Raw genomic sequence first — 24,202 nt, 5'->3', positions numbered from 1 at the left:
CTCTCCAGCATTATTTCTCATTATATTATGTACATATTATCTCTTCAGCCAGATTTCTCAAAGGTGGAAACTATATTTTATATGTCTGTTTTCCTCACAGTGTGTAACAGGGCATTATGCTCTTACTAGGAATTAAAAAAATATCCCAGAGAATCTTAGCATAGAAGCGATCTCAGAGGTCAACCTACTTCAACCTTCCCCTTAAGTCACGATTTTCTCTTGTAACACCCTAGATAATAATCTATACTCTTATCTTGAACAGAGCATGTATCTTGCACACAGCTGGTGACAAGACATTCACTCTTCTCAAAACAGCCAAATTTATTAAGTAGTTGTCATTGTTAGAAAATCCATTCTAAGGAGGTGAAGAAGCTGGCAGCTTCTGGAAAATAATTTGGTAATACTCATTCAAGAGCTATACAAATTTTCTGCAAATTTAACTCCTAATACTATATCCTTAGAAAATAAGAAAAAAAAATCTGTCATGCATGCAAAGGTATTTATTACAGCACTATTTATAATAACAAAATCAGAAATCAAATGTTTAAAAGTAGAGAAATAGTAGAGCAATCATAGTGTACCTAAATGAAACAAGGTCATTAAAATTAAAAATATGAAGATTAAAATGGGACATATATATATAAAATTAATGTCAAGTATAAAAGTAAAACCAATTTACATATACACCATGATTAAAACCATATACAAACATGTATATCTGTGGGAAAAGACTGGAGGGGATGGAACATATAAATATAAAAACTATATTGATTTACTATATTGATTTATTGGTTTACGAAAAAGATCTTCCTTTTGCTGAGCCAAAATCAACCTGCTCCTTCTCCCCTCACTGTAATTTTCATTTACTCGCTCTCATTCTGCCCTTTGACATTACACAAAATAAATCAACTTTAAATATTTGAAAATGATCATCATAGCTTTAGTACCCTCCATCTCTGTCACTTTGGAAGACACATTAGAGAGACAATGCTGACATCAGGGAGACTCATTAGGAAACTCAACTGTCCTTCACCAAGGAAGCAATGACAACAGCCTGAATCAGCACAACGGCAATAGGGTCAGACTTGAGAAATATTTCAAAGACAAAACAAATGGAAATGGTAACCAAAAGGATGTGAGAAGTGAGAAGAAAATAGGAGTTCAACACATTCCTTGTCAGGCTGATCGGTAAAATGATGATGCAACACGAAGATAAGGAATCTGGGAGGGGGAAATGCATGTGTGGTCAGAAGGATATATTTATGTCTATATATTGATGGAAAGATCAATCTGGAGTCAGGGAGACAAAACCAGACATCTAGAAGAAGGCAAAGATGAAAGCAAAACATGAATGAAATAGAAAACAGACAGAAAAAACAATAGAAGTGATCAGCACAAGCAAAAAATGACTTTAAAAAGAGTAATAAAAATAATGATTTGGGGCAAATATAACCTAGACAAACAAACAGGGCACAAATAAACAGCACTGAATATGAAAACAAGGAAATAACTACAGAAACATAAGAGATTTTTTAAATTATGAGACCTCCATTAATAACTCATAGCAAAATATATGAATATCTGAAAGTAGGAGAGAGGAAGGTCAGGTATTTATACTTTTGGTATGAGTTATTCATGGAGGTCTTTTATAATTTTAAATAAGTTTCTATACTCATTTCCCCTTTTTAGAGAAAAACAGAGTACATCTCTATAAACTTTAAAGAAAATTAAAAAAATAAAAACTGCCTAATTAATTGATAAGTTAGACTGTATTAAAATATAATTAATATTCTGTTCATCACAACACACCATTAAGAGTAAAAAGGCAACTCATAAAGTTGAATATATTAACATATTCACAATACATGTATTTGACAAAGGACTTACACATAGAATATATGTGCAGAACTCCCACAAATCAATAAGAATGAAAGACAACCAAACAGAACCCAACAGAAAAAAATGACAAACCTTGAAAAGACACTTTACAAAAGAGGATATCTAACATGCTCAATAAACATATGAAAAGGTGCTCAATTCATTAGTCATCAGAAAAATGCAAATTAAAACCACAATGACATACTACTACACACCCACCAGAATGGCTAAAATTAAAAAGATGGAAAATGCCAAGGGTTGGTGAGGATGTGGAGCAACCACAGCTCTTATATATTGCTGATGGGAGTGTAAATTGGCACAACCACTTTGGAAATTGTTTTGTAGTATCTATTAAAACATATCCTTTGACCCAGAAATTCTACTCTATTCCCACCAGAAATGTGTACACATTTCACTAAAAAACATGTTCAGGATGTTCACAGCAGTACTATTCATAATAGTCAAAAGTAGGAAATTATCCAAATGCCCATCAAGACTAGATGGATAAAAAGTGAGAATGGTCTACAACAACATACAAAAATATGGATAAATATTGCAACATAATGTGGAGTGAAAACATGGTTCATACTCTATGATTTGGTATCTATAAAATACAAAACAAGAGAAACTAATCTATGCTAATACAAGACAAGATAGAGATATTTTTATTGAGTGGCACAGTGTCTACAAAGTAAGACTGGGTTTTCTGGGGAGTTGGTAGTATTTTATTTCTTGATTTGGGTACTGATTTCATGTGTTTATTCCACAGGGCTGAGGCCCGGATGAGGCAAACAAGATACCTACGGAGCAAAATTTAAGGAGGCATTCACTCTCACTTTGTTTGTCTCACATTCACCTCAGCCCTGGTGTTCAATTTGTGAATATTTATTGAGTTGTATCATTATGACGTACATATTTTTCTGTATATATATATATTATACTTGGATTAAAACATGTTAAAGGGAATTGTTCTATCTCACACTACAAATAAAAATAAACTCTAAATGTAATAAAAACCTAAATGTAAAAAGAAAAACCTTAAAATTTTTAGAATATAGGAGAATATTATAAATGACCTCAGGTAAAAAAGGATTTCTTAAGAATATCCAAAAGCACATATTAGAAGAAAAGGTTTGACTACATTAAAATTAAGAACTTCTCTTTAGCAAAAGACATCTTAAAGAAAATGAAAAGACAAGCCACAATCCTGAAAAAATACTGCAACATAAATAAGTAAAAATTAATTATTATGCAGAATGTATTTTTTTAATCAATGAGAAAGATAAATAACCCAATAGAAAAATACATGACAGACTTGAATAGTTACTTTATATATAAGAAAACCAGAGTGGCCAATACATATGAAAAAATGCTCAAACTTAGTAACAATCAGGGAAATGCAAATCAAAATCATGTGGCATTACCATTTCACATCCTGTAAGTAGGCAGAAAAATAAACTCTGATAATTTAAGTGTTGACAAGAGGAGGAAATTCTCCTCTGCCGTAAGTGGAATATGAATTGGTACAACCACTTTGGAAAACAGTTTTGCATTACCTAATAAAGTTGAAAATGTGTAAGCCCTATGACTCTTTGGTATATTCCCCAAAGACACTCTTGCACATGTGTACCAGGAGGTGTATACATGAATGTTCATAATAATTAAAAAGAAAGAATGTATATTAAGACAGAGAATATTCTCCAGTAGTGAAAATGAGTGAACAACTACACACAAATGGATGAATCTCATTTTTGATGGTCAAGCAAAAGAAGTAAATCAGAGAATACCTAGAGTATGATGACATTTGTATAAAAATTTTTTAAACAAGCCGATATACTCTCAGATGGTAAAACTATAAGGAAGAGTAAGGGAAGGATTATCATAGAATTTAGGAGAATGGTTACCTTTGGAGGAGGAGGAGGGGGTAAAATGAGGAAGGGTCACATTGTGGCTGCTAAGGTAGTGACAATGTAATGACAGCCTGAAAGGAGGATATATGGATGTTCTCATTATTCTTTAAATTATACATGCTATTTTACATATTCTGCTGTATGCATGAAGTATTTCAAAATGAAATAATTTTTAAAGGCAATAAAGTATTCTACATAAGTATACACGTGTAGGAATGTGTGTGTTCCATGAAGGAACACAGAATTCTTAGTGGGGAAAATGTCAGTAAGCACTTCACTAGACTTACTAAAGTATTCTATCACGGTTGGCTAGCTGAGAGAGGAACTAGAATTGACTGAGTTTATGACAAAATCCTGATCTTTGTAGACAGATGACCCTTGAACAATGCTGGGGTGAGGGGCACTGACCCCCATGCAGTAAAAAATCCGAGTATAAGTTCTGACTCCCCCAAAACTTAAGTTGTCCCTTGGTATCCAGGGGGATTGGTTCCAAGACCCACCATTGACACCAAAATCCACTGATTCTCAAATCCTCTGCATAAATGGCATTGATCAATGCACAGAGTCAGCCCCTGCATCCACGGACTCCCAACCACAGAGTGAAAACAGTACGGCTATTTATCGAAAAAAATCTGCATATAAGTAGACTCGTGCAGTTCAAGCCTGTGTTGTTCAGCATCAATTGTATATACTTCCTACTAAATATATGCTTGGAAAGTGTTATTAAATGCCTTATTTAATCTATCCATTGAATCATTCATTCTCAAGTTTTCATGAAAACTTGGTAACAAGAAATGAAAATCCTGTTTTCATTTCAGTTGGTAACAGAAATTCTTAATTTTAAAACATAAAAATCTAATTGATACCTGCTCATTCTTTTCTTAACCTTTATTTTTTAAACCAATCTACATTAGCTATGTCTTCCTTGAACAGAATCAGAAGAAAGTTGCAGCAAAATCTAAAGCCATTATCACGTATGACATGATACTGAAAATGAAAAATATTAATTAAGACTCTTTCTACGTATTAAACATAATGTAGAGTTAACGAACCAGAAGTAATCTTCAAAGGTTACCTGCTATAGTTAATATCTTTAAGACCCAAACTATCTCAAGCAAATAAATTAATTTTAAAATAGCCCCTGAAAAGGTTTTATGGCATCCTTTCTGCTAGGCATCTGAAAATTCTTTATGTCTAGCTCAGAACCCTCTTACGACAATGTTGGCATTCAGTAAACTTTATTATCCAGACAACAGAGTGTGGATTTACTTAGGGTACAGTAAGGCTCTAGCAAGTGTTCAACTCCGAGTCTCTCCCGAAGGAAGTAGGAAGGTGAAGGGCTCAGAGCCCTGTCTGTTTGGTTCCAGTGGCTCCAACCCCAGACCCCTGGCTTTTCCCAGGGACCTACCTAAAGAGGGTCTCTCTCCACATAACCAAGAGTTGACTATCATTTTGTTTTCACTCTAACTTGAGTTTATCCATAACTTTTTCTCCCCCAACCTCCTCCCACCCAATTACCCCAGTAATCAAGAACTTATTTATACTTCCAGTGAATATGAATAAACACCTAGAATATTTTTTTAATCCTAAAAATAAGTGAGGAAAGAGTGAAGATGGGGAATATATAAAATGGAGTCACTTTATAAGCTACTAAAATTATTAACATTGTGAATGTTGACGCATGAGAAAAGACTTCATTCTTGTTCTAACTACCCTGGAAACTTAAACTTGTTTGAACTTTCCAGTCCTATGTCAATGCCTGGATAGACATATGGCCCTCCCAGTAACCCTCTAATGAACTCCCGGAGGACTTATGGATGCGTCCACCTGACATCCATTATCCAGCTTTTAAATGATATTTTCAATGGATATGTTTATCTTTCTAGTTATATTTCTGGTACTCATAATTTATCTGTAAATCCATATTTCCATCTCATATAATTTTTCTATCTACCCAAAGAACTTCCTTTAACAGTTACTTTAGTGCAAGTCTATGTGATAAATTACTTAAACTTTAAAAAAAAAAAAATGACCAGACCTCCTCGCACCCATCTTCCACACCACCTGGCATCCAACATCCTGATTGCTGGTCATCTGACTGATAACCATCCTGGATCAATCTTGGGGCTAAGAATGCAGGATTGATAATTCTCAAGAATGTACTTCTTGCCGTAACAACTTTTAACTTTTCTTTCTCTTTGGAACACTTCTGGGTTTTTGCTTAGCTGTGTTTCCAGTTTGTAAACTCTAAGACCCCTGAATAAATCTCTATCATTTATTTCTTGCAAAGCCTCCAGACTCTCTTTGAGTATGTTTGTTACCTATAAATGAAAGAAAACCTCACATTTTTTAAATTCATGAGTACCTTTTATAAAAGACGTATACTGGAAAGTCTTTTTCTTCTCCTGGTCATGGACAATTTCCTCTAACAAAGTATATTTCCTTCTTGAAGACAGTACTTTTTTAAAATAAAGACTCCTTGAGGTTAGGGGCTAGTTTTGTGTCATTTTTTTATACCTGGCACACTCCACTGGACGCTGTGACTGTGATATGACCTGTGTAGGAACTGAAAAATGTCCACTGTGTTTAACGGAAGCAATGGAGGGTCACTCAAGTTTTGCCTTACCTGACTGTTGCATTCCTCTTCTTCCTCATCGCAGTCTAGACCCTGATGGGCAATCTCAGTAGTGCTGTTTTCCTGAAAGAGATTGTTCTCCAAATCAGACACTCTGGTGATCTCAGTGGTGACTTTTACTTTCATACTATGAAAGCCAGTTGAGACGATTCCCACTTGCAGGTTTACGGGCTCCCCCTCGAATAGCAGGAAGTGTGAGTTTATCCCTTCCTTAAAACCAGGGGGCTGGTAATCACGTGGGGTCACTGCAAAATGAAAAGGGCAGAAAACCAAGAAAACTGAGTTTCAATAGAATAAGTGAGATTACTCTTTCACGTGTAGCAACAGATACGCATATCTCTTTCAGATGCTTGCAAAATCCTTCTGCTTATATAAAATATTATTTCAGTACTTAAGGAGAAATTGACTAGAGGTCTCCACCTACCTGCATTATAGTAGTGGAGTTTCATAGTAAGTATAACATCATTAGGAAGGGGTCCAAGGTTCTGCATCAGTATATACAATTTACGGATCAGCAAAACACTCGCTTTCTTAATATCTTCACTGTTTGTTGCACTTTTGAAGCTTGTATTACTGCTACAACCACATAGAAAAACAGCATACTTTTCAATCATATACAATATTGAAAATACATTTCAAAAAGAACAAACTTTTGTTATATGATCAAATAAATATAAACTAAACATCAGGACATTCGAGACTACTTTTAGAGTCTCGAAAAAATTAGAGAGAGAGTGTGTAAATTAGAGGAGAGTGTGTAATTTTTGCAATGTACATACAAAGGACTTTTTACATACTAGCAAGTTCCCTCAAGGCATTTTAAATATGACCTGATTTTTAAAAAAAAGTTTGATTTACAAATAACCACATGCTATAATATTGAGAACAATGGATTTGGAATTAGGAGATTTGACATCTAATACTGTCTCTGCTGCTAACTAGCTGACTGACCTCACACAAGTCACTTAGACACTCTAGGTCGGTTAGCTCATTTGTGAGATAAACGTACACACATTTCTATACCTCTTCAAGTATAAAATCAATCATCAGCTCTGGGCCTTTCTACCATCTAGTTATCTCTCAAAGGTATCCCTTCCTCATTTTTACATGGATTATGACAATTTCTATTCTTGCTGCTTTTTTCTTGTCCACACTGCAAAACATTATCCACACCACTGAGAAATAAGATTCCTAATAGGGAAATCTGCTCATGTCACTCTCTTGTTTAAAATTCTTCTATCACACCAATCACCTTTCAAATTTGAGAATGGTGTGTGTACAATGCCTTTCAAACCAGCTGTGCCCTCACCTCCACCTTTATCTGCAACTGCTACCCAGTTCCTTTTTATACATGTGTATTTGCATATGTTGTTTACTTTGCTTATATTGTGCTTTTCCCACTTCTCTTCCTGACTTTCCCAAATTCATCCTTTAATACCTAGCTCATGTGTCACCTTTTAAAGGAAGACTTCCCTGATAATCCCTATACCTCACCCCTGTTTATAACTATTTGTATGTCCCTCTCTAGACTATGAATGGTTATGTCTTTCATCTCCACAGTACTAAGTTTGTGCCCAGTTACAGTAAGTGCACAATAAACATTTGTGGAATTAATGAATGAATGAACAAGTTGGACTAAATTACCTTCCAACTCTAAACATTCTTTCTCTCCAAAATTTTATTTCCCAATTAGTCTCACATTTGAGTACTTTTCAGGAAGGGCTGTGACTGTAATATATTTGCACTATGCCTTTCACATAGTAATTACTCAATATTGAAAAATCATCCTAAGTAATTGAGCTACCGGAGGCAATATGAATTCATAAAACAAACATTATTAAATAAATACATTTGCTCCTGTTTCAATTTTGAACAACTTAAAGTTTTGTTTACCAGGATTTAGCCAATTCAAAACAGGTAACCAGAGTGAAGGGCTATAACCATGTAGCTCAGGGGATCTTTCAGTATATATAATATTCATGTAAAATCATATTCAAGATTCCCTAGCATTCTTTTAAAAGAGAAATTATCTTTACTATGGAAAAGGTTGTAAGGTAATTTTACATGAATGATCATTTAAACAAATGCCTCCCTTTGGTTTATAAGAAATTAATAGTATGCATTACCTTCTTTCCTCCTTAGTAGCTGAAAGATTTGGCCATTTCTGTTTTACTGTTCACCTCTTGGCATATGTGCTTTCATAACAAGAGAGATTAATCTGGTTGTCAGTAGTACTTACATTTGAATTTCAGAGAGGAATAGGCAACTGTTTTATGTAAGAGAATATGTAAGAAAAGTACCGTACAATCTGTAAAGTACTATACAAATGTTAGCTAATGATGGCTAATATTTTAATTCTCATTCCTAGAACTTACTTCCTCTTCACATCTTAGTGCTATCTTTAAGTTTTACAAATGAGAACATAATTAAGGAAGTGAATCTTGGAGAGAAATCCTCAAACTTGCAATAAATGATGAAGCAGAACTAATAGTATGGAAAATTGAGAAGTAGGCCACATTTCTCTTCAGTCATTTCTTTCTGGGAAACTCATCCTACTAATGTGGAGCTCTCTACTATCCAGAGCTTTTTACCATCATCTGCCCCTTCCACTTCTATTCCATCTCATCAGTAATACTTAGCTCTATCTGAATCCAAAAGCTACTAAGAAGGAAATAAACATTGCTCCTCAATAAAACATCTCCATCTGCACTAAGGACCTTCCAAAGCAAATGTCCTTGTTTTTGCTATTTAACCCATTAGTATATCTAAAACTTGGAATTTTAGACTTGACAGGAAAATGCAGTGCTTTCCAGTCTGTTTCATACAGGGACACACACAGATAATTATATTTGTATTACATACTTGGGTAAGTGATGAGAAAGTTTGTGTTTATAAGTAAATAGTTCGGGGTTTCATCTATCCCAGGTCCGGTCTGGCTATATCGAGAGCAGAGAGGACCAATATCTTGGCATAGCAATTGAGAAATTTTGGTTTAGTGGCTAGATACAGCCTTATGAAATTCTTCAATCAATACCCTGTAGACAGCTTCATTAATATAATTCCTACTGCTATGCCGCCCACCAACCACCATTGCCTGCAAGGACCACCACCATCACCACTAGATACCATTTGCTGAGTGTTTACTATGTGCCAGGCATGGGAAAAGCTTTATATATGTATAACTTAATAACCACAGCCACCATATGAATTAGATATTATTAACTCCACCATGATGATGAGAAAACTAACATTTAGGAAGGTTGAGTAATCTGCCCAAAGTTACATAACCAATCATAGTCAGAGCTGGAATTCCAAGCTAGATCTTTCTGCTGTAGGAACATTTAACCACTAAACTTAACTGCCTTTAGACTCTACTCACATCGCCTCATCACCTATGAGGAAGAGAGGAAATGAAGCAAAGGAAGCCTCTATTCCCACCAGGAACCCATCGATTTCAGAAATTTAAACAATTATTATAATCCCTCTTTATAACAGTGGTTTTTTGTAGGATTGTTGGGGAAGTTACAAAGGAAGTATAAGACCTATCTCTGGCCTCAAGAGGCGTATGTTTATCTCAATAATGTATATTTCTCATGTTTATTAAACAATTAGATTCTACCTGTCAAAATCCATAGTGGCTCCTTTTTCTGTGTATTTGAATTTGAACTGGTATATCTCAGTCACTTTCTAGAAACATCAAAGGGAACAGAGAAATTACTTTAAAAAATAAATCTAGAATCTTATAACAGATAAAGAACATTTTCAGCGTGTACCAACTATACTTCCTACTTACATGTTTGTTTCACAGCATTACATTATTCAGGAGTAACATTTGCAGATACAAAGATAATTTTCCTTCTCCATGCTAAAAATGAGTTTGATGGCAAATGCTATTGTTACCATTTTAAAGCTGGAAAAACTAAGGCACAGAGTCAAGTATCTGACCCAGAATTGGTAAATGACTGTGGACCCCATTGAGAAACCATCCATTCATGTAACAGATATTTACTGAACTTTCTGTCAGGTGCTGAAGTCACGGTGATGAATGTGACAGAAAAGGTCCCTGTTTATCTGGAATATACAGTCTGACAGGAGAGAACGTCAATAAATAGGTAAACAAACAAAATAAGATAATTTCAGGTAATAATAAGAGCTGTGAACAACATGAAGGAGATACAAGACAGAGAGCACAGAAGGGGCGAGGTGCTGTTTGGTTTGGAAGGGCCAGGAAGGCCTCACTTAAGAAGTGATGTTTGAGCTGAGCCTCAGTAACAAGAGGGGTCAGTCATGTGCAGACCTGGGGGAAAGAGGGGGTGCCCTAAGCAGAGGTAACAGCAATGCAAAGGCTTTAAAGTAGGAAAACAAAGCCTCTCCCAGGATCAGAGGGGACGCCAAGTCGCTGGCCAAGAGTGAGCAAGGGGGAAAGCATAGGAGATGAGGTTGTAGAGAAGGTTTTGGGGATTTGTCAACCACAGGAAGGGTTTTAGATTTTATTCTAAGTAAACCAGAGTCTATCGAAGGGTTTTTAAGCATGGGAGTGATTTGCATTTTTAAAGATCACCCTGGCTATTTTAAGAGTGCAAAAGGGAAGAAGTGGAAACCATGAGAGCAATTATGAGGCTACTGCAGTAATTCAGGGAAGACTAGAATGGCAATAGGAAAACTGGAAAAACCAGAAAAGGAACCAGGATCTATGATTTCAGGCCTTGTTTTTTGATCTTGCACTAAAAACTAGATACTACTGCTATCTGCTCTCCTGAAAGACAAATTTCCTTGTGAGAGATATACTCCATTTAAAATAAAATGATTATCTAGTAGTTGAAGAAAACATTTGGCCCAGATACACTGTAATTTACCCACAGAGCTGGAGAAGGTGTTAAAGACAGGCAAAGGGTTTAAGTTAGAACACAAAAAATACCCTTCATTCATCCGTTTCTGTATTTGTTCCTTGACAATATGGGAATGAGGATGTTAGATTGATCAGAAAAAGTCTCAATGTTTTTGTTACCTTTCTCTATTCTAAGATTTAGTATTCCATTAATCACAAGTGGTCAAGTCCTAGGGCAATTAGCTCACGTTGCTTAAACTTGAAGAACACTGATTTGTAATGGAGTTAATTTTAAAAGAGAAAAATATTTTTCTAGTAAGATGGTCTACTTGAGAAATCAAACCAAGTTCAGAAGGCTGCTTTGTCAGTCGGTCCTCTATATCTGTGGGTTCCACATCTGTGGATTCAACAAACCATGGATCAAAAATATTTGGGGAAAAAATGTTATGTAGTTGCTGACATGTAGTATGTAGTTAGACCTACGATGGCTGCATCTGTACTGACCGCTTACAGACTTTTGTTCTTGTCATTATTCCCTAAACAATATAGTGTAACAACTATTTACATAGCACTTACATTGTATTAGGTACTGTAAATAATCTAGAGATGATTAGAGATTAGAGGAGGATGTGTGTAGGTTATATGCATATATGAAGCCACTTTACTTGAGTATCCGCAGATTTTGGCATTCACAGGGGTCCTGGAACCAATCTCCCCAGGGACAACTAACCATACAATAGTAGAGGTATGTGAGACTAGAGGTGCCTACAGCGAGAAAGGTTCACTCCAGACAGGCTAGTTTCACAGCTTCCTCTCTTCCGCTGATGCTGGGTGTAATTGCCCTGTCAAGTAAACAATGCCTATTCTTCCTGTCTGCCCACGTTTCTCAGTGAATTGTAGCTTTTGATGCTCTGAGCTATCTTTTGTTTTGTTTTTTTTCAAATTGTGTCAAGAGTAGATTTTTCAGTAGCTGGTAATTTTATTAACAGTTTATTATTTGGTCCCTGAAACAAATAATGCGTTGTTTGTAATTGTTTTACAGAAGATGCTAATCCTTAATAACTTCAATCTGACTCATTGATCAAGGAAGGTATATTTACAGCTGGCACTAACTAGCCTCTTCTTAACACCTAAAATGTTCTTCTGTTTTTTTAATATGTTGCTTAATAAAGATTACCCTTTAAACTGCTCATGAATGGTTTCTATTAATCACACTGAATATATACACATGGACCAAAGCAATGGCAACACACGTATGAAGCCCTTCCTTTTCCCTCCACATTCCAATCCACTGGCAAAACCAGATCTTTTCAGGTCTTTCTCCAAAGCATATCCCAAGTTCATCTGATTCTCTTCATCTTCACTGCCATCGCCCTATCCAAGCTACCACCATCTCTCTTCATTTGATCTGCTTGCTTCCAAATTACTCCTATAATTCATTCTGTTCTATGGCCAAATAGAGTTTTAAAAATACAAATCAGGCCATGTTATCCTTTGCTTAAAACTCCCAATGGTTTCCCATTGCCCTTACAGTAAAACCAAAATTTACCGTGGTCTACAAGGTCTTACTCATCTGTCCCCGCCTACATCTCTGACCTTACCTCCTCTCCTGCCTCTTTCCCTCCCAGTACCTAACTTCCGGGCTCACGGCACCCTCTCTGTCCACAAACATACAAGAAGCCTTCCTGCCTTAGCACCCTTGCACAGCTGTACTCTGGAACGCGCCATCTCCAATGGATAATAATGATATTATTGTCAGTGATAATATCAGGGATATTATCAGTCACTGCCTTAAATGCTCTACATCTATTCATTCTTATGTAGCCAGCACTCTGAGGTAGATATTATTATCCTAGATGAAGCTAGTTAAGTGGTAGAGCTGGGATTTGACTCCAGCACCTGCAATGTTAACTGTGGTGATATTCTGCCAGTCACAGCCGTTGCCTGTCACAGACCTGCATAGGCTGCCTCCTCTGGCTGCTCAGTCTCAGCTCACCGTGGCCCCTCAGGGAGGCCTTCCCTGGACTGTCTTCTAATCCCTCTTCCTCCGTTCTCTATCTCAGCACTCTCCAGCAAACCACCTTCTTTTATTTTCTCTATGCCATTATGACTATCTGAAATTGATTTGCTAATTTTTGTTTTCTTGCTTCTTTATTTTATACTCTCTCATTTGAATTAAGCTTCCAGAGAGCAGAGACCTTGTCTATCCTATTAACCCATGTGTTTTTTTACCTTGAACAGGGCTAGGCACATAAAGAGAATCTACTTAATATTTGCTGAAAGAATAAATATTCAGCCAGAATAGAGTTTACACTCAATTAAGATTTCACCAAGGGTTTCAACAGGGATTTTTTTTTTTTTAAAAAACAAAGTCACTAAAAGCATACTGTAGCTAGAAACAAGAACCACCTAAAGTTAAGTTCCTGAAGTAGTCTATTAAAAGTGTGCCTACTGTCCAACAGGCACAAAGAAATAGATGGTAAAACAGTAAGATTTGTGTCCTCACAATATTCATATATAGTAATTCTTTACGGGTCTATCATGCAGAGTTGTGTAAATCTTTTCTTAATATATATAGATTTTGGCCTAGACATGTTATTAATGCCCTCCACACATTTTGTAGTGTGTGTCTGTAGAAAAGCTACACTATACTTCTCCATCACTTCAGTTACTTTTGTCAGTTTTTCTCTTTCATGAGAACAGACGCATCACAACTTTGTGCAATGCGTAAAACTCTTGTTGGCCTCTGGCCTGGGTAAGCACACTTTATTTAAGACAGAGGTTTTCCATTGTGTACCATGACAGATTCTTCACAAGAGTGCTGCAAAGTTTAATCCACGTGTAAAATGAATTTTTGTTTCAAGTAAATACTAATATTTGTTATTGATTGTGCAGTTTTGTTTAGGGGAGGATACACTTCTACAGATAGGAGTCAAGAAACATGGTACAGTATCAGATAAATACCAAAGAAAGATTGTTGTTTTGAGAGAATGTTGTTTTGTGAGTATATACAAGAATGAGATCGGGGAGGTAAATAGTTCTATTAGCGACTTGATGCTAAACAGCAACCATAAAACAGCACAACCCCATGGATACTTTTAGGCGCTATGAATATTGCCATGCCATAGTTGTACTGTAAGTACTGCTGACTTGTTTGGTGTCCCTTTAAATCTTTAATAGCTCAAACAGGCCACCAAATTTTCCAGTCATCAAAAGTCTGCCATGAACACAGAAAGGCTAGGGATCACTACTATAGGAAAGAATTTGTAAGCGTTCAAAATATGTTTTCTGGGTCATAAATGATAGCTTAGAACTTATCATAAAATAAGCTTTTGTTTCTAACTTCATTATTATACATATTGCCTGCATCAAAGCTAATTTAATAATTTTCTTCCTACTTGGTAAGATTTTTCTGTAGCTAAGCCCAATTTGCTTAGCATTTCACTACCTTAAAACCACTGGTTTCAGACTAGGAGTTTTACTTGCATAAGAAAACATAATAATTTATTGCACTAAGGAAGTGATCAATTTATGAACAATTTATCAGGATAGTTTAGTTGGGAAACTTCCCCTCTGACCTATAGGGAATAAAAGCATTTTGAAACTATGCAAGAGACAAAGATAAATAGAGGTAGTTTGGCACTGAGGAATTGTTACCTACCTGTATGCACCAATTTTCTTCCACCTTGCTCAAACAGCTATTTATAATCTTGCCAATCAAGGATATCAAAGACTAAAAAATGTTTAATTTAGTCTTGCATGCCACTGATTAAGCTAAATCCATTGTCTTAGAAAAGGAAAACTGAAAGCAAGGAAAGAGGAAAGAAAGCTAGAAGGAGAAAAAAGAGAATAGAAAGAGAAGAAACAAAAACAAAAATCGGAAGGCTTTTCACTCCATTTCTATGCCACCTCCACAGCTACCATTTAAAGTAGCACAAGTAACTATGACATGGTCACGACTAACATTCACTCTGGAAGACAGAAAACAATAATTCACAGTCTGGTTGGGAAGATAAAGTAATCTGCATGAATCAATTGAGAGTGTTAAATTGTAAGGTCCTGCTGGAAATTTAGAGAAGGAAGAAATTAGTGTGAACCGAATAGGAAAAGAGGCTTTCATGAAATATTTGAACATAAATTGGCCTTGAGGATGAGTAGGACTCAATAAGCAGAGGGAAGAAATTTAGAGAGAGAAGCAAAGAGGTGAAGCTCTGAATATCTATGAAAAGGTCAAAAAAAGGAGAATTTAGTTGGCAAAAAAAGTTTAGAAATATGCCATATCTTCCAAAAGGCCACAAACAGCAAGGATTCAGAATCAGTTAAAATAAATAATGAAATGTGGTTTTTATACAAGCAGAGATTCTTAATGTTAACATATTAGAAAATAGGCTCAGTTTTACTCAATGCTTCTTTTTTCAATGCCCCTAACTAGTTTAAAAACTCTTGTAATAACAAATTGGTGAAGTTTATAACAAAACACACTGAAAGAGCTCACTACGAGTTCCTTTGCTCACGTGGTAGTCTAGTAACAATCTATTGCTTCAACTCAGGTAAACATATTTAAATATAATATACATATACTGCCCATCTTTATGTGTGTTCTTACCTCAGGTTCCTTGGGATTTGTGTAAAGCTGTTTAAGGAAAAATAAACAGTATTTAATTTCTGAAACTTACTAGATTACTCCTCACAGAATACATGGTCTATGTGAACAATTCAATTTGTGCTGTATTGAGTATTGATATATATGCTATATTGAGTATTGATATATACATATATACAATATACACACACATATATATTAAGATATATATTTCAAACTAGAGGTGGAATAAGCTCTTATTTTGTAAACATAGAAAGTCTTTAGAGTATTCTGCGAACAATGACTATAAGGAAATTATAACAAGGTATTTATAATTACTGTGACTGAGCTCTAAATAATTTAAGGTTTAAAATTTTTTAAATAAATCATACATTTTTAAAATAAATCATATATTCTCAATGGTATCTTCTCATTTTCTTTCTATGCTTAACTACAGAACACTTCAAAAAAGTCTACAAAGGGGATCAAATATATGGTGATGGAAAGAGAACTGACTCTGGGTGGTGAATACACAATGTGATACATAGATGATGTATTACAGAATTGTACACCTAAAATCTATGTAACTTTATTAACAATTGTCACCCCAATAAACTTTAATTTAAAAAAAGTCTGCAAAACTTCAAAAACAAAAAACTTCAAGTCTGTAAAGTAACTCAAAAAAAAAAAAATCCTGATAGCCAATAGAAGAAGCAGATAGTAGATCCTGTATATTTTCCTATGTATTGTAATACACCAAAGAAATACAGAGGGTGCCAAAAAAATGTACACACATTTTAAGAAAGGAAAAAACTGTATTAAAATTGTAATACTCAGTATATACCGATAACAAAAGATGAATAAAAGTCATGTGTACACATTTTTTGGCACCCACAGTATATAGTTTGTGATCTTTTATTAAAACTTCTGATAGATTCTATGTTTTTTTAAATTCCAAAATGTCATATGACAGATAAAGAGGGAGGAAGGAAATTACTGTTTTAATGTTTCGCTTCCCAAAAGACAATAAAGGAGAGACAGGCTTGGTCTTTTAAATGAGTACTTACTGTAAGTATTGCCATGTGTAGCTTCAAGAGAAAAGAAAACTATTGTTATTATATATTAATTATATGTTTGCAACTATATTATTGTTATTTTCATTAGAGGCTAATTAAAATATTTCAGAGTGGTTCTAAAGATTTGGGTAGAAAAAATATATTATTCAGAAGACCAGAAAAAGGGATACTAATTATTCATTCATTCAAGTGAGTGCTTATTACATACCCAGGGTTCTGCTAGGGAGGGGAGGGATACAAAAACAGAAAATAATTATCCTTATTCTCTCTAAGTTATATTCTAGTTTGGGAGACAAAAGATATACAAAATAATTTATTATTACTAAAAATTAAATATGCCACAAATATTTCAAAAAATTGTGCCTTTTGAAACTGATCTACTAAAACAAAAATTTTTAAATCTGATATAAATCTATAAAACCCGTGCCCTCCCTACATATATACATCACTATAAACAGATTCTCTCTCTTGAAAGAATAATAGGATATTGAGATATAGAGATAGAGACATAAGAAAGCCTTTGATAAATTTTTAAAAACTAGACTACAAATGAAAAAATTTCAGGACAAATGAAAACATATCAGGACCATAATTTCATATCAAATTATTCACCTATTTCATGCAAAGCACTAAAACTTTGGTGACACTGTGTGGCTATTTTGGTTACTGCATACAATTGATTTTAAGACTACAAAGTAAAACTCTATTTTATATTAATTATTTAATTAAAAGTTCATTTCATTCAAAAATAGACAAGGCTCCTGATCTCAGGGAACGAGCAGATGAGCAGGGAAGAAAACATTAAACAAAAAAAATTACACAGATAGGTTTGAATTGTGTGAATTGCTATGAAGCAGCAGCACAGAGTGCTTGAGAATATTAAACATCTAGACTGGGGGAGGCGGGCTGTCAAGGAAGGCCTCCCTGAAGAAGTAAATATTTAGGCTGAGACCTGAAAGATAAATTGGAGTTAGCCAAGTAAAGCGTATTTGGGTAGGGAAAAAAGTTTCCAGGCAAAAGGGAAAAATATGTACAAAGGTAAAAGGCATTTGGCATGTTCTAGAATCCTTATATGGCTTGAACATGGTGAGCAATGGTGAGAGTGATGCTTTGGGAAGGCAGATGGAGACTAGATCATACAGACCTTGTAGATCATGTGATGGATTCCGAATTTTATTTTAAAAGCCATGGAAGATTTTTAGGCTAAAGAATGACATGATCAGACTCAGGTTTCTGAGTTCTTACATTCTGAAAGAATGTAATGTAAACTCGGGTTTCTGAATTCTTACATTCTGAAAGAATGTAATGTGGACAGTGGGTTGGAATGGTAAGGGATTGAGAATGTGAATAAGGATACAAATCCGCAGGCTATATACAATATAGTCTCTTTTATATAATAACTATCGAAAAATATGTATTTTTATTTTAAAAGAAAGCAAGCATAATATAAAGTATAAAGAAAACTAAAAATCACCTAAAATTTCACAACTAGCAATAATCATTCAACAAAACATCTTTTAAGATCTCTAGATACTCAAACATGACTTTACTTAATCTATTTTTAAAACATTAATTACTTCCTATTAGAAATGCGAGCACCCTGGGAAAAGTGGTAAGATATTAACAACTGAAAAACAATATAAATACTATTTACTTAAGAGTCTAAGTCATTCATCTAAGGTGTTGTCTTTTCATTTCCCAAAACAATAAATTTAACTGATTCAGTTATACAGGTAGTCATTTAAGTAAAACGAATCCATCAAACTAGACAGATACTCTTCTTATACTACACTGTTATTTTAGTACATGTCATATTATAATAATTTAAGTGACTCTCTAGTAGACTGTGATGTCCTTGAGTGGAGGAATCACATGTTTCTCTTATTTTCATCTTATCAAGTACCTAGGCACAACGTCAGGCACAGATTAAATAGGCAAGGGAGGAAGAAAAGGAGGGGGGAAGGGAGAGGAAAAAAGGGAAAGAGGAAGGATGGGAAGGAGGGAGGGAGAGAGATAGAAGAGATAGAGAGAGAGCGGGGGTGGAGAGAGAGAGAAAGAACAATTACATAGGGCTCTACTGCTTATTATGAGTCAGGCACTGTTCTAAATATTTTAGATCAGTGATTCTCAAAGTATGGTCCCAAGACCACCAGTCTCAGCATCACCTGGAATTTGTCTGAAATGCAAATTCTTACATCAGAAATTTGGGGTGGAGCCTAATAATGTGTGCTTTAACAAGGCCTCCAGGTGGTGCTGAAGCAACCTAACATTTGAAAACCACTGATTATTAATTCATTTAATTCTCATCCTAAGAGATAGGTACTATTATTGTCCCCATTTCGTATGTAAAGAAACTATGGTACCAAGAGGTAGGTTATTTGTCCAAGGTCACACAAACATTAAGTGTGTGGACGAAAAAGGGATTCTACAGAAATTAACCTCACAGGATGATCTGATCATAAATTACTAACTGGGCAGGTCATGGTGGATAGTCGTCATGCCCCAGGCATATAACTTATTTAGCAAAAGGTTTATCTTGCCTTAAGCAAGCGCTGTCCATTGTTCTTGTGTACGGTTTCCAGGCGGGAATTCCTGCCTGTTCTCAGGAAATTTTTTTTCACTTTCCCATTCCTGAATCCCGAGATATAAACTATTTTCTGTTCTCCACGATTAATTGTTTCCACAAAGTGACGGCTGATACTACCAACCACCTGGGTTCAAGGAGCCGATTTTCCCGATTTCCCGACCAAATTTTCTCTGTATTTGGGAATGGGAAAGCGAAGAAAATTCCTGAGATTAGGAGGGAATTCCCACCTGGAAACCCTAGTATGTATCTAGGATTAACACACTTTTGAAATAAACTACCCTTAAGAGGATACATAATCTGGTTAACTATTCTGTAATCCAACCCCGGTCTTGCTTTCTCCCATGTTCTTGTACTTTTTCTTCTGTTTTACTCCTTAATCAAATGCATAGAAGAAAATGCAAAACTGTTACTCTCCAGAACAGTTTAGATCTTGCTTCCCGGCAACTGTCATCAGTTTGGCTCAAATAAACTTACAAAATTGTCTCCAGGTTTGGACATTCTTATGTCAACAAGTGGCAAAACTGGGATTCATTTAAGACTGATTCCAAAACTCGAGCTTATAACTATATTGTACTGCCCCTCAATGATGGGCCCTCAGGAAGTGTTGCTATAATAAATGAATGGATGAGGAGAATGAATGAGCACTGTTCAGGATGCTGTGACGTCCTTCTCCACCTTCTCAACCTGTCCAAGTACTCAGGGCTTTTAAAGATCAAAAGTCATTTTCTCCCAAAGATCTCCGTCTTGCCCCTCACTGGATCTAACCCCTCCTTTTCCAAACATCCATTGCATATAGTCAATATCTTTCCTTTGGCACGCATCACTTTCTAATGAGTATTATGGTATACTTGTGATAGTCAAAGTACGATATGAAAAAAAATCAATATTTAACATCCCAATATGGCTCAGGTACTAACTAATCAGAAACCTGGGGCTGGCTTTCTGGAAGCTCTCCTGGACCATGTTGTTAACCCTTTAGTTGCTAGATTATAGAGCTGTCTGGGGAGATCCCAAAAGAGACAGCGGTGGGATGAAGGAGAGGACATTGTGGGAGTCATTTGGGGTCTCAGAGAAGCAGCTATTCACCACTGACACCGAGTATTTCAGTATTTTAACAGTAGGAACAGTTAGGCCAGTGTGTAACAGCTGATAATCAGCTGGGCCCACGAATATCATTTATCTTCTGCCATGGTCAACAAGCTCTTTGAGTATACATTCCCTTATTTGTTTGATTTTCGTATTCCTCAGTTCCCCAGGTCAGTGTTGAATAAGTTATAAATAGTAATTGTTCAATGAAAAAGGAAATATATGTGTGTGACTAAATAATCCAATGATTTATTAATAATCCAACGTAAGGCTTATTCACCTCCAGATTTCTTAAAAGAATGGAAATTGAGGAGTAAAAAGATAGATGGGGGAAACAGGAAGAAGCAGTGATAATAAGTTCAGATACATAGGTAGGTAGGTAGATAGATAGATCTATCTACCTAGTCTCTTCAACTAGGACTATAGCCTCTAATTTTTACACCCTTCATATCTGTCTTGGGCAGCAAGAGGGATCTGATGCACTTAAAATTCAAAAAAAAAATTGAGCCACAATTACTAACTATTTTGAGGTAACAAATTATATACGCATACATGCACCAAATGTGGTTAACAAAATAACCAACATGGAATAAAAATGGATTATTCAAGTCCATTTTTTCCTTTCGTATCTGGGAACTGAATTGCCACTATTTTGAACATGTTCAATATGCAGAATGCCAGATTCTTGTCTCCCCTCTCCCACATCCTGTGGATATCTCCTAGTGACTTCAGAGGAAATTTGTGGTAACAAAGATATGAGTATGTAAGAGAGAAAAATGAGGGTTTCATTTCTAATTGATGTAAACGAGACATCAATGGGACAACAAAGACATAAAAAGAAACTGGTTCACGAATGCAAATACCAGTAGCCACTGGTACATCATTAAAACACAACAAAGTAAAGGCTAAAACCTTTTTTCTTTTTTTAAGAGATAAAAGATGAGCCTTTGATCATGGTGTAAAATTGAAAACATTCTTACGTATCTCTTTTCCAAAGCATCAAAACAACCTTGAATCCTGTCAAGAAATAAATGTTTGATGTCAATTTGGACTAGATGCAAAGTAAAAAAAAATTCCAAGTACTAAATTGATTTACTTTTTTTGCTTTGAAGAACATTAAGTTGATAATCATTTACCTTTCCCATTTAATCAATTTTTTAAAATTCCCAATATCCTTGAATATTGTTGATACTTTGTAAATAACAGACAAGCAATTCTGAGGTAGGGAATCACATTTTTTTTTTCCAGCTCCCATAATATTTAGGCAACTGACACACATATGAGTAATCAAATTTTGATTGATATTTTCCTTTCTTTATACAAGTCCATTTACTTCAAAAAACAACATTAAGTCAGTATCTGAAAATAATATTGAATAATTGTTACAAATTTCTAGGAAATTGTACAAAAGAAATGTTTTTAAGGAAATGTTACCAAATAAAGTATTATAGGTAATTTCAACTGTGATGAAAATAATGTTGTTCAACTTTTGTAAAATTTAAATTACTTACCATTTGATAATATGCAGTGATCCAGGACATTTTTTATCTTCTCGGAGGATTTTTAAACTGAGGTCTACAGAAATAGAAACAGTCTATTTTCACCTACTAAATGACTGCTCTGCTAAAATTGTCCATGCTAAATAAGGGTATTTCCTTTAACTATTTTGTTTATAAAACTTACTTAGTTTTATAGCTTATAAAAACATTTTGAATCTCTAAATATCTACTTTAAAAATCCTACATACATAATTAACTTGGTTCCAATTTGGATTATAGTTCATGTAATCTTTCTTACATTCCCTCCTTAATTCCAAATACACAAACAAACTGCAAAACGGTCATTCTCCAGAGCATTTGAGATCTTGCTTCCCAGCATGCTGTCAGTTGGGCTCAAATAAACTTTCATAAAAATTCTCGTCAGGTTTGGACATTCTTATGTCAACATAGGGAAGAACAGAGAATCATATTAAAGGAGTTTTGGTTTAGATCAGTCCAAAATCAATCATTGATTCATGTATGACTTTGCATAAGTCACTTAACCTTTACATATTGTTTTCCTATCCTAAAGTTGATGTCACCTCTACCTCTATTTAGGGTTATTAAAATTATTCCATGTTGGTGTAACATTAGAGACTACAAAAATGAGAGTGACATAGGAGTAATGACCATTTTTATGATGTATGCTACTTTATGTACAAACATTGAGAAGGAGACATAATTTCCACTAAAACTGTCCACAAAACTAAAGCTATAGGCATGGTATTACCCCTCCCATGCCTAGAGTAGTATAGTGATTGGCATACAGTAAGTGCTTAACTGTGTTAAAGAAATGTAGCCACATGTAGCCTGTAAAGCCACAGGCCCCAAATGGCATCAGTTGTACTAAAAACCCATGATACCAAATCTAAATTTAATACCTGACCTAACTGCAGTTTCTACCATACCTCTCCCAGAAATGTAATCTTAATCAACCAGTATGGAATTTTCTGCTCAAGCACCAGTGAAGTAATGTGTCACTGTGGGCCCTCTCCATCCCCCACAGAAAGAAGAGGCAAGCTTCATGATAAAAACCCTTCCCATTCTCTTCTCCCAAAGAAAAGGTGTCCTGGCCCCAAGATAAATCATTCTTTTCTTTGTCAATAGCTTCTTTGCTCACCTTCATTCCTATTTAAAAGTTTCCATTTTGTACAAGCCGTCAGAGTGCCCTTCCAGTTGCTAGAAGGGATGCTGCCCAATTTATGAATTGCTTAATAAAGACAATTAGATCTTCAAATTTACTCAGTTGAATTTTGTTGTCAATTAACTACCAAGAAAAAAGGTCTTTTTCCAGTCTATGTTCCAAACAAAAGAAGAAACTAACTATGTACTATACATAAACATGTTCACTATTACAGATTTGTATCTGTCAACATAAGAAATTTCCAAACCTGTGGAGAACTTTAACGAGTTTATTTGAGCCAAACTGATGATAACTGCAAGGAAGCAAAATCTCAATGAATTAAGAAAATGCTCCAGAGAATGGCAGTTTTGCAGCTTATTTTATACATTGGAATCAAAGGAGGAGAAAAATAAGAAAGGTACATGAAATCCACTGGTGGTAGATTAAAGGGGTGGGAGAAAGCAAAGCGGGGAAATCTCTGGGATTGGATAAAAAGTAAAAAAGAAGTAAATACTTCTTTTACATTGGTGGGTACAAGATAGTTAATAATTAACATTTTACAGCACATAGGGATGGTAATCGGGGAACAAAATAACAGAGGAGTTCTGTGGTCATGTGCTCTGGTGCAGTGGGCTGTGCCGTGAGGGGTCCAGAAAAAGGTATTACTCTGACATTCCAAGGGTATGTTATCTTAGATGCAAAAAGACAATAGACAGTCTCACTTAAGGTAAAGATTGACCTTTGTCAAAGAAGATACAGGCCAAGGATGTGATTACCCATCATGACCCACTTTTAGTTAGGGAATTTTATGCTCAGACCATCCTATGTGGTTAATTTCAGTCTCTGAGTTAGTTTGTAAGGCCTGCCATACTGGCCTCCCCTGAGCTTGTCAGGTTTAGTATGTGGCCCCTTTTTTATTCACATATCCAATACATCAAAAAAGGACACAATACAAATGA

General features: G+C 35.3%; 1 protein-coding gene across 3 annotated transcripts in view; it reads right to left on the bottom strand.

The window, feature by feature from the left end:
• The window catches only part of HORMAD2 (HORMA domain containing 2), a 71,143-nt gene that overhangs the window by 33,335 nt on the left and 13,606 nt on the right, over positions 1-24,202 (bottom strand). For all 3 annotated transcript variants that reach the window (XM_081037580.1, XM_081037581.1, XM_081037582.1), the window contains exons 4-10: positions 22,094-22,157; positions 21,563-21,599; positions 16,901-16,921; positions 15,858-15,884; positions 10,043-10,110; positions 6,848-6,999; positions 6,415-6,668 (exon numbers count right to left, since the gene is read on the bottom strand). In XM_081037580.1, coding sequence (XP_080893706.1) covers positions 6,415-6,668; positions 6,848-6,999; positions 10,043-10,110; positions 15,858-15,884; positions 16,901-16,921; positions 21,563-21,599; positions 22,094-22,157 — 623 coding nt within the window. The remainder of the gene's footprint in view (positions 1-6,414; positions 6,669-6,847; positions 7,000-10,042; positions 10,111-15,857; positions 15,885-16,900; positions 16,922-21,562; positions 21,600-22,093; positions 22,158-24,202) is intronic.

Source organism: Rhinolophus hipposideros (assembly GCF_964194185.1).
Source record: "Rhinolophus hipposideros genome assembly, chromosome: 24".
Taxonomy (NCBI): domain Eukaryota; kingdom Metazoa; phylum Chordata; class Mammalia; order Chiroptera; family Rhinolophidae; genus Rhinolophus; species Rhinolophus hipposideros.
This window is presented reverse-complemented; position numbering and strand designations above follow the sequence as displayed.